The sequence below is a fragment of the Archocentrus centrarchus genome, chromosome 18 (assembly GCF_007364275.1).
Source record: "Archocentrus centrarchus isolate MPI-CPG fArcCen1 chromosome 18, fArcCen1, whole genome shotgun sequence".
In the NCBI taxonomy this organism is placed as follows: domain Eukaryota; kingdom Metazoa; phylum Chordata; class Actinopteri; order Cichliformes; family Cichlidae; genus Archocentrus; species Archocentrus centrarchus.
The window spans coordinates 13,510,022-13,527,373 of record NC_044363.1 but is presented as its reverse complement, the minus strand read 5'-3'; the positions used below and the strand labels follow the sequence as shown (position 1 = coordinate 13,527,373).

Genomic DNA, 17,352 nt, shown 5'->3' with positions numbered 1-17,352 from the left:
CTGGATCAGGTGACCCTGAACCAACCCTTAGTTACCCTGCAATAGGCCTAGGCTGCTGGGGGGTTCCCATGATGCAGTGAGTGTTTCTTCTTCACTCACCTCTTTTCACTCTCTCTTTATACACCACTCTACATTTAATGATTAGTTAGTATTAATCTCTGGCTCTCTTCCACAGCATGTTTTGTCACTTAACACTGACCTATGAATTGTTCGATCATAAAAAGCCTCCTAACTCAGGGGATGAACCAGTGTTGTGTCTACACATAACAGACAACTTAGCAAAGAACCCATTTTAAATTGTATCTTTAGGCACTTTTTTAATAGCAGCTTGTTGCTAAAACACACCATTTTTTAAAAAAATTGAATCTATGAAAAAATGCCAAAGATCACAGTTTGACTGACACAAAATAGTATTTTTGCACCAACAAACTAATTCCCAAAGAGCTATTAGCTGAAAGTTTGGCATATCTCAGGATGGTGTGCAGTTTGTCCTTAAAGAAATTAAGGAAACTGGACAAATAGAGGACAAAAGAAGAAATGTCATCCATAAAAACTATCTACAGCAGATGAACAGTATCTGAAAGTCATGTCCTGAAGAAATAGTAAAAAAAAATCCAGCAAAGACAAACACAGGACCTGAGAGATGCATCTGACACTTCAGCTGATCCATCTACTGTTCACTGAAGCCTCATCAGAAATGGTCTCAGTGGAAGGGTGGCTGTCAGGAAGCCATTCTTATGGAAGGGAAAGAGGGAGAAAAGGCTGAGGTATGCCACATTACACAAGAACTGGACTCAAAATCAGTGGCAACTGGTCTGATGGAGTGATGAATCCAAATTTGGCCATTTTTGGTTCATATTGCCGTCAGCATGTATGGAGGAGGTCAGTAAAAAGGCACAATATGGAGTGTCTACAACCGTCTTTAAAACATGGTGGAGGCTCTGTCATGGTTTGGAGCTGCATTTCAGCCAGTGGTGTTGGAGATTTTGTCAAAATTAATGGAATTATGAAAACACAGAAGTACCATCACATTTTGATCCACCATTCAGTACCATCTGGAAAGTATCTGATTGGCAACAGCTTCATTCTTTCAGCGTGACAATGATCCCAAACACACTGCTAACGCAGCAAAAGCATACCTGGATAGAAAAAGACACAGTGGAACACCATCAGTCATGGACTCTCCTCCCCTCAGACCAGAACTCAACATTAGTGAAGCAGTGTGGGATCATCTGGACAGAGAACAGAACAAAAGAAGAGCTTTGAATGTCCTTCAAGAAGCCTGGAGAACTATTCCTGAAGACTATTTAAAGAAGTAGTAAGTAGAAAGCTGCCTCAGAGAGTTCAGGCTGTGCTGAAGAATAAAGGTGCTCATACCAAATATGGACTTTCAAGCTTGTTAGCATTGTATAAACTCTGTTTGTGCCTTATTCCCTCATAATTAAAATGACTCTAATTCTGAATGTTGACTTCTGAAACCCAAAGTCTTTTCTTGTGAAGTCACTGGTGGAATTGAGTGAAGTGAGTGCTACAGGGTGCGCGGTGGGGTACACCCTGGACAGGTGACTGGTTTATCACAGAGAGACAGTCATTGATGCTCACATTCACACCTACAGCCAGTTTAGAATCACCAGTTAACCTGACCCACATGCATGTCTTTGGACTGTGGGAGGAAGCTGGAAAGAACCCATGCAGACACGGGGAGAACGTGCAGACTACACATAAAGGTCCATCTCTTTGAAATGGCATGTAAGCTACATTTAGGCTAATACTCCATCACTTTTTATTGGTATAGCTGACCGCAGACTGTTGCTTCAGCACCTCTAATTGCTGGAAGTAACTGAACTAATTGGGAAAGATGAGGGTTTTTTTAATGTCTTCTACACTTTCTGTAAAGTTAATTGTTGTTCAGAACAGAGTTCACAGATTTTTGCCATTGCAGCATCACTGCTCAAGTGCTAGCAGGGTTTTTGTTGGCTCAAGAAAGGCCTATGGGAGTGACTACACATGTAACACATATTTAAGGCAAAGGGTCTGTGTAACCTGGCCTCACAGAAGTCTATAAATCGTCCTGTTTTGGTTTGTTTTTTGGCGAATAGCTGAAATGTATTTTAAGCTTGAGTAAACTGAACCCAACATACTAAAAACCTGTTAAAAATCACTGGTGATTTTCCTTTGCTGGAAGGCTGCAGCCTGTTTTCAGTGTGCAGGAATAATCCCTGCAGTGACAGCGACGCGTATCATCTGTGGGTAACAGCATGCTTACTGCCATCTTGTTTCACAGTGTCATGCAGGAGGTGCGGGCACAGTTCAACCCAGAGGCAATAGTGATGCAGCTGGGTGCTGACACCATGGCGGGCGACCCCATGTGCTCCTTCAACATGACCCCTGTTGGGGTTGGCAAGTGTCTGCAGTATGTCCTGCAGTGGCAGCTACCTACACTCCTGCTGGGCGGAGGTACACTTCACGCATGTGTTTATTATTCTGACTGATGTTAGGTTTTGCAGGTCAGAGTGATTGTGTGTGTGTGTGTGTGTGTGTGTGTGTGTGTGTGTGTTAGTATATCTCCATGTATGAGTATATGCATGTTTCTCGGGGAGCTGAGATACTCCAGGAAAAAGGAAAAAATTGATAGTATACCCTCTTCTTTGTGTGTATTTGAATTTTCTTTGAATTTCTGAGTCACTGACTTAAGCACGATTACACACAGAAACACACACACCCCCACAGACACGAACACACTGCCCTGTCCCAGACTCCTCAGCCTTTGGCCAGATGATAGCTGCTAATTATACAGCACAATGAAGCCATTTTACTCAACTACAATCCCACCTCTCTTCCTTTCTCTCCCCTCTCGCTCTGTCCTAAATACTTTCTCCTCTCTTGGTTCTTGTCAGTCCATCCTCTACATCTTTGACTCTTTCTGTGTGTCCTGTGTATGTGAGACACTTTGTAGCTTTTCCTCCAGAGGATTTTGTCATGTTAGACTGCCTTTTGTTTGAGCTACAGAAAGCTGTATAAATGTGAAAGTACAAATGATCTCTCTTGGCGCACATATTCAGCTGAACCCAAGGATGAGCTCGTTTAGGTTGAAAAAAGCATAGACTGTATACAAAAGCTGGCCATAGCCACTGTACCATCATCCACTGGTTTCTGAACTCTGCGTTTTGGCTGTTGCCATGTTGGTTGTTTGGATCCATAAGTAACAATAGTCATAAACTGACACATATAGCTGCAAATTAGTGCTAAATAAAAGAATGAAAAAAGTGGCCTGTACATGTGCCTTCTTGCACATGAGAGTGCTGCAAGATTTCAGTCTATTACAGTGCAGTGTGTTGCCAATGGTGTTCTTAGTGGTTGTGGTCCCAGCTGCCTTCAGATCTTTAACAAGCTCCTGCCGTGTAGTTTTGGGCTGATCCACCACCTTTCTCATCCTCACCCATGAGGCAAGATCTTGCATTGAGGTCCAGGCTGAGGGCAGCAGATGGTCATTTTATATTGCTTCCATTTCCATGAATAATCGCAGTTGTCACCTTCTCACCTTCTCACCAAGCTTCTCACTGATGGTTTTGTAGCCCTTACAGCCTCGTGCAGGTCTGCAGTCTTGTCCCTGATGTCCTTTGACAGCTCTTTGGTCTTGCTCATGGTGGTGGAGAGGTGTGCTGTGTACTGTACACATAATGAGTTGAGAGCATCTGTGATTGATTTGACTGATTGATTGTAATCTGTGCGCCTCCTGCTTTCCCTCATTTGATGAGAAAGATGACTCAGAGTAGCCAAACAGAAGGTTTGAACAGCAGATGGGTGGTGCTTTTCTGCCTGAGATACTGGACACCTTAACTGGACCAGTGTATGTATAATAGGTCCCATTTTGCTACCACCAAAGATTAAACTGGACCAGTATAGAGCCACCATTGCACGATTTACTTGATTTATATATATATATATGTTTGTTTTCATGAGCAAGGTACAGTTTTCCTAGTTTCAGATTCTTATTAAATTATGAATCTTTTGGGACTTCTTCATGCAGGCTATAAATACCCCCATAAAGATTATGTCATTGGTTTAATGGTCCTCCTCACTAACCGTCTGTCTTCCTTCTCTGTTCAGGAGGTTATAATCTGGCTAACACGGCTCGCTGTTGGACCTACCTGACGGCAGAAGTGCTGGGAAAGACTCTGTCCTCCGAAATACCTGATCATGAGGTACACATGGCAACACACACACACACACACACACACACACACACACACACACACACACACACACACACACACACCCTTCTGTCCTCTGTCTGCTGAGTCACTCCATCTAATCAAAGATGGCTGCCCGATCTCAATAAAGGGGTTTGTGTACAGGTGAGTGGAACAGGTAGCGCTGTTGATAATTTCTCTCTGCCTGCTGTGATGCACACTGGTTCCTCTCACTGTGTTCTTTTAAATATTGTTATTAGAGGGAAGGCAGAGATTATATAATCCATGAAGGACTGAACTGGTGAGAATAAACTGGAGCTTTAGCTTATTATAAATGAGTTTATAAGCGTGGGCATCAGTAAGCATACCTTCTTAAAATAGCAAACAAACATGTGGTGGATTTAATTTAGCGAGGAAGGAAAAAGACGTCACCGTGTTTTTATTTGTTGACTTGTTTGTAAAACACGGGACATGTGACCACTTGATTTTCAGTAAATCAAACAGAGCCATCCTCTCTCCAAACAGAAATCAGCGCGCCCATCTGTCTCTCTCGCTCCTATACTCTCACACGCACAAAGAGCCTCTTTCTCCAGCAGCTGATTTTTTGGACCTTGTCTTAGTCAGATGTAATGAATAGCTGTGAGCGCCTCAGTGTGTGTGTGTGTGTGTTTTTGTGTGTGCGCGTCCTGACCGAGATGAAGGTACCTCTTGTTTCTCCTCGTCGAGCGTCCAGTGGCCCCAAATGGCCTTTGACCTCATTAAGGAGCACTCACTGAAAACAAAGCAACTATCAGTGCGTCCAGCTGCCACAGATGATGAAGACGAGGTGACACACACACACACACACACACACACACACTCTTCTCCCAAAACAGCTTGAATTTTATTATGTTAATATCAGCTTTTTTTTTCTGATTTATGAACAAACCGATTTTTAAGGTAAGCTTCTTCCTCTGCAGAAGTTTAGATACGTGTGTGTGTGTGTGTGTGTGTGCGCGCACGGGTGTGTGTGTGTGTGTGTCTCGCTCTGCGCTCGATAAGAGGGGCATTTATCCACGATGACCAAGCAGAGCTGAAGTTCCAGCGACACGGGGAACAAAAACTACCTTTGTGCCCGTTTGTGTGAGTGCGTCTCACTCCTCCTGCTCCACTGTAGACAAAACCCCATGAATACACACATTCATTACTGTCAGATACTGCGTTGGCCTGTTTTATAACGGTTCTCATGTGCTTCATTGTATGATAAATGGACACCAGTGTGGAGGAAGCGTCTGTTACTCGAATGAGGAAACTGGCGAAAGTGACTCAACATGGGTCCAAACTCACACAAACAGCAACTTCAAACACTCGCAGTTTGTTTTATCTGCAGAAATCTCAGTGAAATCCGTCCAAATATATTTGTTTTGTTTTTTTTTTTTTAAATATTTGTTTTGAAAGTGTTTATTTTCAGAGTTTGGAGGGTTCGGTTCTTGGACTGTACAAACCTGATATGAAATAATTAAAAATAGCAGTCTAAAGAACACAAACATCAGTCAGAGTCGGCCAGTCACATCAACAATAAGTGCTGTAATACTCGCTGATTACCAGACAAAATATTGCACTGCAGATAACGCACACAATGCCTCCACTTGTGTCACACTTATTATATTTCGGTATCTAATAAAAACACACCGGGATTCGAACCGCCGGGTTGAAAGTCGTTAACCCTCGCTGTTGACTCGTATTGTCTGCCTGCGGTGAGCTGATCCTGATTGACCCCCATTGTGCGATAGCAGCGTCTCGTAGCTGCGTGTGAATCAAAGGGGCAGCGTGTGGGGCGTGCTAAGTATAGCCACACAGGTCAAAGGTTAGTTGGTGTTTCTGATTGGACTAGAACAGCTTGTCTTTATAACCAACTTTATTTTTTTAATTTGGGGGGGGTGTCTAACTGTTACGGGAACCTTTTATTTGTGATGTTCAGATGGCTGTGCTTTGCCCTGAAAGTAAGCAGCTGTCAGCATAGATTTATTATCTTTAGTTTAAGGAGGCTAATAAGCTATCTAAACAGGTGTCCTAAAAAGGGCATCAAAGCACAGGAATCCTCTGAATCCTCCTAGTTTTTTCTGTGATTGCCATGTACACCACACCTGTCCAAAAAAAAACATATTTTTCTGGAAAATGAAGAGCTCTGATTGTAACAAAAGGTTTTCACAAACCTCCAAGGTGGTCTCCTTTTTCAAATAACAATTAAAATGCCTTTATTCATATGGACATGCTTAACCTGAAATACTCCCAACACATTTCTATGTACAGCCTTTTATCAGGGAGCTATTAATGTTTCATGGAAACTGTGGCTCTTCCCTAGAGCTGTTCCACCAATAGGAATCCTCCATTTGTTAATTATCTGCCAATAGGGTCAGGGAATCCTGAAAACCTGGAGCACCTGGAAGAGTCCTAAAGGGCGTTCAGTGATTTAACGATCACAAATGATACCCGGAGAAAAATAGAGGGCCAGAGCTCTTAATCTTTGAAATCAGGTGTTTTCAGCCCGTCATTACAGGTGTTAGAGCTCGCTGATTTCAAGTGTGGGGCTGTAATGTAACTAGGGATGGGAAATGATAAGGTGTTAGCGCTACCGTTGCCATCATCGAATCTGCGTATCGATCCGGTTCTTTATCGATTCCCTCGTTGATTCTTGACCCAGTTTTATATGAGGAAACAAGTCCCCCCACACAGATTTTCAGTGTCTATACAGCTACTTAATTGAGACTGCTGCCTAACACTAGATGTAGCAACAGCCTCTCAGTCAACATATGAAATGGAAGAAATGGGAAAATATTTATATGGCCTTCATTTTCATTCAGGCTTTCTTAGTCAATTAAAACCGTGTTACGCAGCTGTACAGATGAGCTGCTCGGTTGGGAAAAAGTTGTTCACGTTCACAGAGCAAGGCACTCATGGAAGTGAATCCCGTGTCGCAGAGAAAGCTGTTTCAGCACGTTGTGGGTGTTTCCACCCCATCTGAAATATTCATGTTACAGGCTGCTGTGCAACACTGTGTGTATGATGGTGATAATTTACGATCAACGTGCACCGTTAAGTTAACGAATACTTTTGAAGACAAATTAATGAAACTGGCCAGGAGAAAAATGATGCTACCTTTAACTTGATATTTTGTTGCACAGCCTTTTGAGGCAATCTCTGTAATCAAGCAATTACTGTAACTCTCAGTGAGACTTCTGCACTTGTCAACAGGTATTTTGGCCCAGTCCCAGTGAGCAAACTGCTCCAGCTGTCTGAGGTTTGGATGGTGCCTTCTCCAGACTGCATGTTTCAGCTCCTTCCACAGATAGGAGATAGAAAGGATTTCGATCAGGCCTCATTGGAGGCCATTTCAGAATAGTCTAATGTTTTGTTCTTAGCCATTTCTGGGTGTTTTTAGCTGTGTGTTTTGGGTCATTGTCCTGTTAGAGGAACCGTGACCTGTGACTGAGACCAAGCTTTCTGACACTGGGTGGCACATTTCGCTCCAGAATCTCTTCGTAGTCTTGGGATTTCATTGTACCTGCACAGATTCAAGACATCCTGTGCCAGATGCAGCAAAGCAGCAGCAGTTAAAGTCTTCTTTTCTTTGTATGCTTCATTTTTGCATCTGTAAGCATAGAACTGATGTGATTTGCCAGAAAGCTCTGTCCAAAGGATATTCTCCCTAAAGCTTTGTGGCTTGTCAATATGCATTCAAGAAAATTCCAGTCTCGCTTTGTTTATGACTTGCTTTCAACAGTGGTGTCCTCCTCGGTCGTCTTCCATTAAGTCCACTTTGGCTCAAACAGCGATGAATGATGCGGTCTGGTGTTCTTCAAAGAAAAATTCCCAGTAAAATAGAACTTTTTGATTAAAATGCTGCACAAAAACTGATGTTTATGATGATTTTACATCTGGATTCAGGTGTCATAAAAGAGTGGACTTCTAGGCTTAATTGGAAGGCGGGGGCACAGTGCTTCTCTAAGTTCAGATGACCTTTAATGAGAATGAAGACAGCATAATCTTGTGCAGAGATGGATCAGTAACAATGTAACTTTCTTTAAAAATTCAATCCGCACTGTTTAGTTGACCAAGAACAGAAATGGAGAAGAGCCCCCCCACCCCCGTCTCTTCTCCATTTCTGCTCTCGGTCACTTCCAAACTGCTGAGACCCGCTGCTATGATTCAAAACAAACTTCCTGTGGCTGCCCTGCTGGAGCCTCAGCGGGCAAACACGTATGCCATGTCCTCACAATGTTGCTGATGTGAATCCAGCTCACATCCTTTGTCACATGCTGTACCTTCACGTCTTTGTTGCTCTTCTGTCTTCCTGTTTCTGCCGTGTGCCCATTAAAGCCATAACGTAACGCCAATTTGGTTTGGCTGGATTTCCATGTCCCCACTTTGAGTGCTCTACTTTTATGTCTCTATTTTGGAGCAAAACCTTGACTTTTAGTTCTTTTAATGTCAGTATTTCTGTGAAGAAATGTTTCATCATCATGCAGAAGGAAGCAGAAAACTGGCAAAAGAATTATTGCTTTTTTCTTTTTTTTTTCTTCTTTTTTTTTAAAAGACTAAACCAGATCCGCAGTGCAACAGCAAGGCCTTTTCTCCCTTTTGACCCCACTGGTCAAATAAACATTTTTTAAAAAAATATTATTTAAAGGATAATTTATTTGTCTGGGCAGCAGGCTGCTAAACTGGGACCAACTGGAAAGTTTATTCTAATTTATTTTCCTCTTTCTAAACAGAATCTGTGCCGTCAGAGTTACAGAAGTCTGGAAACAAGTTATCCCATCATCTCTGTACAGATAATAGTTATAAATGGGTATTAAATTACTGGCAGAGAATAGAAACTGATAAAAGACAGCCAGATTCTTTGCTTTTTTTTTTTTTTTTTCTTTTTTTTTTTTTGGATTGCCCAACCACTCGCCTAAATTCCCCTCGTCTCTGGTGAGAGGAACAGAAGTAGATACAAATGTGTGTCCGACTCAGAGCCGCACAGGAAGGGAGGACGTCTCTGGGTCCAGATTGGCAGCGGGGAAGCGTCCCGCCTCTTTACTTCCTACTTCCCCTTTTCCTGTCTGCAGCCTCTTCCTGTCCTGCCCCTCGCTGCCGTCAGGGATGTGCTGGCTCCCAGAGTCACGGGCTCAATCACCGGAAACATCACCAGGCAATAACGTGTGTGGGCGTTGGGAAATGTGTCTGTTTACAAAGTCTGCCTGAAGAAGCTCATTATTACAATATTATGATTGATTAAGTTCAAAATGCTGCAGCTGGAGATCCTGCGACACTTTATCAGTGAACAATGAACTGAGACACTTAGTTTCCTGTCTTGTCTCTCTTTGTGGAGCCATGTCTGTTGTATTTGTATTGTAGTCTCACATTCCTAAACAGACTCCATCCTAAAAGATGGGCTCATCATTGATTTATCCTGATTTTTTTAATTTCAGATTTCTCTTGGGGGAGATGCTTTTGTAACCCAGCAGGCATCGTATTTGAACTTTGGAGGCTTTCACTTCTTCTGGGTTAGTCATAGGAGACACTGAAACCATGTCACTGTACGTTACAATATTGTTGTAAAAGCTTACCCTACCATGAGCAGAGGTGGCAAAAGTACTGACATTCTGTACTTAAGTAGAAGTACAAGTACTTATGTTAAAAAATACTTTAGTAAAAGTCAAAGTACTGGTTCAACTTCTCTACTTAAGTAAAAGTAAAAAAGTACAGGCTCTGAAATGTACTCAAAGTAAGAAAGTAAAAGTAGTTCTTTGGAGGACGTTTCTACCTGCTATTTTTGTGTAAAACAAATCGAACCTCATTATATATTATTGTAATAATATAAAATAGTACATGAGAATACAAATGTTATTCCAATCTAAATTTGAATTCTAATGAATGCACTCAGCTTGAATCTGTTATGTAGGACACAAACTGTGAAAGGGAATTTAAACACAGCTCTGTTCTGTGTCCTCCATAGTAGAGGGTGACTGTGCCTCCACCTAAACACCAACATGAGGATACTCAGGGGTTACAGTGGGATTCAGAAGGTGGAGGCACCCTAAGATCAGCTGTAGTGGCTCTGCATGGGGACAAGAATCACAGCTTTCTATTGTAGCTGCAGTAAATGATGTTGGTGTGCAGGCTGTGATCAACTGACCTGCTGCTGCTGCTCTGAGGTTTACTGCTCTGTGTGGATGAACTGAACTCTCAAAGATGTAACCCAGTATTTCACAGCTCTCTGAGCTGATCTCCATCCCCTACACTGACAGCATACAGGCTGTAGAAATGTTGGATTCAGTGAATGAATCTCAGCATCAGCAGCTTTGATTCAAACTCATCTCTGCTGCACTGATGTAACCTGTAACTCTGACCATGAACACAAACACTGTGCACCAACACAGAGCTTTACTGTAAATACAGTACAACAAGCTAACCTATTTATTACACACTAAACTGCAGTATTTTCATACAATCTTTGAATAAGACAAAGTCAGCATACTTCAGTTTATTTTCCAGTCCTTACCTTTAATTCTAACCTCTCTTCTTCCTCTCCTGTCCTCTTTCTCCATCTCTGAGTGAACTTCTCTCTCTTTGCTCTCCCTGAAATACAGCAGCTCTTCTTTTAGCTAGCAGACACACTGTGTGACAAACTGCACACACTTTGTGTGTTTGCTGATATTTGTTGAGCATTTAGAAACGTTGCATTTACCTGCCACACGTTACTCCCTTCATGCTCGCTCCTCTTCAGTAGCGCTAGCTAAGCTGTTTATGTGCCGCAGCGCAACTTACGGACTCGGTCCGGCCCGATTATAGCGCTATAAATGATACATTACTTATATGGGTTTGCGTATTTAATCTCTTTGTACGAGATAAGCCCCGATGATGGAGGATACGCCAGTACGATTGTCTCTTATGTGTTATTATTCCTCCGTTTAGGCTCAGATCGTATTGTTTGACGGCGCACTGACCGGAAATGCAAACTTCTCTCTGACGTTAAAAAGTAACGAGTCTGTTTGAAAATGTAAGAAGTAGAAAGTACAGATACTTGTGTAAAAATGTAGGGAGTAAAAGTAAAAAGTAGTCAGAAAAATAAATACTTAAGTAAAGTACAGATACCTGAAAAATCTACTTAAGTACAGTAACGAAGTATTTGTACTTCGTTACTTCCCACCTCTGACCATGAGTATGTCAGTCTAGTGTTTTTACAGTAATTGACCCACTGGTGTGGCATGAAAAAAGGTAAGCTGTGCGAAATATTTTTTTTAAAAAACAAAAAACATCATAGGGTTTGATTTTAATCCAACTTTTACTTTTAATCACTACATTTTAAAGTTTTGCAGTGAACTATGGTGAATGGTGCATTCACCCCAAACGTGAAGTGAACTTTTGCCCTGATTTACATGAATACAGCCCAGAGTAAAACCAAAAATACAATTTGTTTTAGTCCTGAATGCTACCAAATCTACCATTTTATTCCAGTTCTTTCTCACTTTCACTTTCTTCTACTACAGCAAGTGAACAGCAGTTACATCATTTCTGTATGTCAAGGGCTTTTATTGTGGAAGGCTGCGACAGGAAGGAAGCTTTTGTGTAGAACAGGGGTGTACAAACTCCTGGTCCGCGGGCCACTTCCGGCCCCGCCCCTAATTCTGATCCATGAATTGATGTCAAAAATAACATAAAGTCACTTTTTTGACATTTCACTTAACCCTTTTAATTGGAGGGGAAGGCGAAATGTCAAAAAGGTAACTGAAAGGGCCAAATTGTATGTTATTTTTGACATCAATTTGCGGACTGGAAGTAGGGGGTGGAGTCGGGCCAAGTTTGGGCAAGCCTGATGTAGAACAAATGAAGTTTCAGTCACAGAAAGTCTAAACCATGGATGTAGCTAGCTTCCACTTCAGGAAAAATGAAGCCAATGCAGAAGTGCCTTAATCCTGTGTTATATCTGAAGGCAACCAAATGCTGATAACTGTGGTTGCAAAAAGACTTTGATTCCTATAGGAGTCTATGGGGAAACAGCTTTTTGTCTTGACCTCTGTAAACACTTTCCTGATGATTTATGGGTTCACTCACTCAATTTTGGTCACAATGGATAAAAAAATTAAGCCCAATTTGTAAATCGTGGACATACCATGTTATCGGCTCAGTAGCCAATGAGTAAACAGTTATACAATCAGACCCGCCCCTGCTTGATACATCCAGTTTTTGCAACCAAGATGGTGTTGGTGAAAACCCTAATCTTAAGGCTTCAGAAAATCAGTGGATGATGTCTTTGATAGAGCCATCCAGAATATTTGCCCGTAACAGCCCACGGGAAAAGGAGTATAAGCAGTAACAATGATTCTGCTCACTTTTCTCTAAACCTTCTCCTTTTATTCCTGTCTGTATAAAAGCAAAGTTAACCCTCAAACCTCCAGGTGCCCTCAAACAGCATCAATAGGCTTGTCCTTCATTTACAGTTGTCTGTGGCATTGGGAGAATCTGGGGCTTTTGAGAGCATAGCGTGATGTGAATTTTTCACCAAAGTTGAAATTGTGCAAATGTGGATTTGTCTCCATTTGTGGTTCCACCACAAATTTGTCAGTTCATCCCCACAAAAAGTGTGCTTCACATTTGGTGTGAATGCGCCACAAGAGACCCAGAGTAGCAAGATGTACTGGTGCACACGGTTTGATTTTGAGCGTTTCTGCACAAGTTTTTTATTTTTTATTTTTTTTCTTAAGAATATTCCAGATCGAAAAACAAGATGTTGCTCAGTTGATCAGTCCAGAGAACACGTCTCCACTGCTCTAGAGTCCAGTGGCAGCGTGCTTTACAGCACTGCATCCAATGTTTTGCATTGTGCTTGGTGATTTAAGGCTTGGATGCAGCTTCTCGGCCATGGAAACCCATTCCATGAAGCTCTTGACCTCTGCACACTATGCGCCTCAGCAACCACTGATCCCACTTTGTGATTTTAAGTGGCCTATAACTTCACAGCTGCATTGCTGTCATTCCCAGTTGCTTCCAGTTTGTTATAATCCCACTAACAGTTGACTGTGGAAGTAGTGAGGGAATTTCACAACTGGATTTGTTGCACAGGTATCATCCTATCACGGTACCACGCTGGAACTCACTGAGCTCCTGAGAGCGACCTATTCTTTCAGTAGAAGCAGTCTGCATGCCTGGGTGCTTGGTTTATACGCCTGTGGCCATGGAAGTGACTGGAACACCTGAGTTCAATGATTTGAATGGGTGAGTGAATACTTTTGGTACTATGGTGTATGGCTCTATGCACCCAGTCTTCTCCTTAACAGGTGGGCCGATCTGAACCAAATTTTGCATGAGCGTCGTCACACATATAGCGATTATATCTAGATATTTTTTAAAAAACATTTATTATAAATCCAGATTCTTTTGATTTTCATATGCATTATGTTTATTTCATCATGCCCCTGTGAATGCGATGTTAACATTCTCACTTTGTGTTTATGTTTTTTTTTTTAACTCCTTAAACGATGAAAACCATAATTAAGGACATTAAAACGTTTCACATTATCTGTCATAGATAAAAGAAACAGTATAATAAACACAAGTCGAGCCATTAAACAAAAGTCTATGTGTATTTTCTGTGTACAATACTGTATGATGAGGTCAGTTAGTTGCTAAAATAGCTCGGTCAAGCGAGGGTTAAAGTGGTGGCATTGGATGTATTTTATTTTGTTGTTTTTGCAGTGCACACATCAGTGTGTAATACAGTGAACTAGAACACGGGTTCATATTATGAAAGCCTTTCAAAACATAAGATGAGCCTTTATTTTCGCCACAATGGAGCAATTACATTATTACAGCAGCAGTTCAAGAATAGCAGTGTTTAAAAAAAAAAAAAAAAAAGGTACAAATGGTATTTGTGGGGCAGTATTCCTTAAAAGGAAAACTATCAGATGAACCAAAAAAAAAAAGCATGGACTGATGAAAGGGGTGGGGGTGGAGGTGAGAGAGAGTCCAGATGTGGAGACATAGAGGAAGAGAGGTGTACGTGCTCTGTGTGACCGTGATTTGGGCATCACTGTTTTTTTTGTTTTTTTTTCTTTTCCCTTGTTGAAAACATTTATTAGATAGCAGCTTGATGTGAGTCAGACTGCGTTTGTTTTCCGAGATGTTTTCCCCTCCGCTGTGCTGCTCGGCGTCCTTCATAGCTGGAGATCCTGCTGATCGCTGTAAAAACAAACACCCCACCCCCTCTCTCACACGCACACGCACACACACGGCCGTCCGCAGATGGGCTGGTGCGTACTGTCGCACACTCTAACTTTCTCACAGGGAATGTACTTGTTGCACACACACACACACAAACATGAATGCGCTGACGTTTTCGCGCGCTTTGGTCAAACGCTGCGACAAACAAGATACGTTTGTTGCCAGTTTGTTGTTTACATGCTCTGCGTTAGGAGCCGTCACCTGGATGTGAACTTGTCACACGTGTGAGGGATAATGATGTTTAACAAAACACTCCGATGTGGTGAGGAGAGGCCACGGTCTCTAATGAAGGGCCTTTTATTTACTCAAGCAGCACAGAGCTGCATATTAGTCATTTATTGACACTGTAAAGATAAACACGCACACATATGGAGGATATTTTGTTAATTTGGTGTGTTACTTTATTGGCAAGAAAATATGGATTATGGCAGGTTTAGTTTTGCCAATAAAATTAAATGTAATTGGGACATCTCTGAAGTAATGTGCTAAAAAACTGACTGAAGTTGTTCAGGTGTTGGGGGCCGATGGAGTCCCCGGGAGTCCTGAGCACCTTTTAAAGGAGAGGGTGAAATAATGTACACCAGCTTTTACTTTGAAAAATAGCTTAGAAGGTGCTGCAAATAGAGCACATCTTTGCAGGGCTGTGCTAATGTTAATAAAGTTTATTATATGTAATTTCTTTATCTGATTTATTAATTTTATTAGTCTACCCCATAAAATAGTCAAATGCAGTCTCACAACAGTTTGTAACGACCTCTGATCTATTGATTTGTGTTTCTGGACATGGATCATAGTTCATTCATGATTCATGTCAATGTACATGAAAGTAATATTTTCAGCTCTGAAAGGTAAAAAAAACTGTGTTTGGAGGTTCAGAGAGGTCACCTGTCCATTGCAGGGCTAACACAGACGGAGACAGCCATTCAGTTCAATTTTATTTATATAGCACCAAATCACAACACACAGTCGCCTCAGGTTCACGCCTAGAGGGTTGGTCAGAATTTAGTCAGACTTGCTCACAATGATCATCTAACGGGTATTCACCTAAATTGTGCTCAAGGTCAAGGTCACGTTTGCTTATTTACGGGCAATAATGTCATTGATGCGCTGATTGTGGTTTCTTCTCTTTTGTTTTTGCAGTGTGTGTGTGGCATATGTAATAAAAACACAGATCTGCCATCGGCGATGTTTCAGGCATCATAACGTTTGCAGACTCCATGTCTTCATGTTCCATGCTCTTATTTGTGAAGAGAATGGGGCACCATTGGGGGACCTGCCAGTTCTGGTGTTTCTGGTAAATGCCAATCAAGCCACACCGTGCTGGCTGTGACCACAGGTCCCAGTGTAGAATGTTGGGACCTCGTGCCACCCTCATGGAGTCTGCTTTTGACAGTTTGGTGAAAAACATGCCCATTAATAGCAAGCTGGAAGTCATTTCTTTGGCCCAGGCCAGCATTCCTCGTGTAACTGCCCGTCTTCTGGTATTTCCTCCACACCAGCGTTAATTTCGTTGACGAAATATTTTCGTCATAGTTTTCGTCAACGACCATTTTTTTTTTTTTCATGACGAAAACGAGACGATAACTAGATAAAAACAACCTAAAAGGATAAAAACGATGACGAAATTAATTGACACCTTCGTCAACGAATGAAAACAAGACAAAAATGCTTGGCGGGGACGACATCCAATCAGAACTGATTTAATTTAGTGACAGGGCGGGACAAGTTTGGAAAACATCCAATCAAACGCACAGTTGCACAAATTTGATCTAAACCCCAGGAAGGCCGCACTAACCTGTGAATTTTACAGGCAGAGCAGGCCTACTCATCAATATTTTATTGGTATGCTCAATAAACAGTCAGGAAAATAAACATGTTGTCTGTTCAATATGTTTGTGTGTGTATTAGTCTTTCAAGCGTTAATTCCATAACTTTTAATAAATGTTTAATTTTTGTGTAAGTGTGTATAATGACTAATTCAAGGGAACTGAAGAAAAAGCATTTACATTTTACACTCTTTATATTTTAGTCACTGAATCGACTGTAGATTTAGTCGACTATATTCTTACAATAATTAGTCAACTAAAACTGTTCAGATGACTAAATTACGACTAAAACTAAATTACATTTTCGTCAGAAGACTATGACTAAAACTAAATCAAAATTTGCTGTCAAAACTAACACTGCTCCACACAATTATGAGACTGTGCTTGAAAACAGAGCAAACCTTCTAGTGATGGCACGTATGGATGTGCCATCCTGGTGGAGCTGGACTACCTGTGCAACTTGAATAGGCTGCAGGTACCATCTCATGCTACCAGCAGTCACTTGGACACTAAGAAAAAGCTAAACCAGTGAACAATCGGTCAGGAGGAGAAAGGAGAGGGCAAAGGTCTGTGGCCACCACCTGCAAACTATTCCCTTTGTGGGGATTGTCTTGTTGTTGCCCCTCCAGTGCACTTGTTATCACCGTCATTGGCACCAAAGCAACTGAAATTGATTCACAATGGTTTCTTCTTCCCAACTGGACAGACTGATATCCCTGACATTTAGCTGACTTTGTTACACAGTGATGATCAAGTGTTGCCTTATTTATTTATGTTTTGAGCGCTTTAATATAGTCACAGCTCCAACTAAATACACAGTCTCATATGTGTAGTACACTATAGTAGGGTTGAAAGAACAGAGCAGAGCTTTGAAGTGAAACTAAATAGGGATTAAGGTATTTAACTATGTCTATGAATAATCTTATTTTTGACTGAAACTGCAGAATAGAAAGGCACTGAGATGAACACACACCACGTTCCCTTCACCAAGTACAAACGGGCTCAGGGAGTGATGGATAGAGGGTCCCTGTGAAGAACTATGGTAAATAAGCAGCGACCTTTCCCTATTTATCTCCCTGGGCGTC

General features: G+C 41.6%; 1 protein-coding gene across 2 annotated transcripts in view; it reads left to right on the top strand.

The window, feature by feature from the left end:
- Nucleotides 1–17,352, top strand: part of hdac8 (histone deacetylase 8) — a 45,340-nt gene that overhangs the window by 7,301 nt on the left and 20,687 nt on the right. For both annotated transcript variants that reach the window (XM_030753676.1, XM_030753675.1), the window contains 2 exons: nucleotides 2,285–2,457; nucleotides 4,111–4,205. In XM_030753676.1, coding sequence (XP_030609536.1) covers nucleotides 2,285–2,457; nucleotides 4,111–4,205 — 268 coding nt within the window. The remainder of the gene's footprint in view (nucleotides 1–2,284; nucleotides 2,458–4,110; nucleotides 4,206–17,352) is intronic.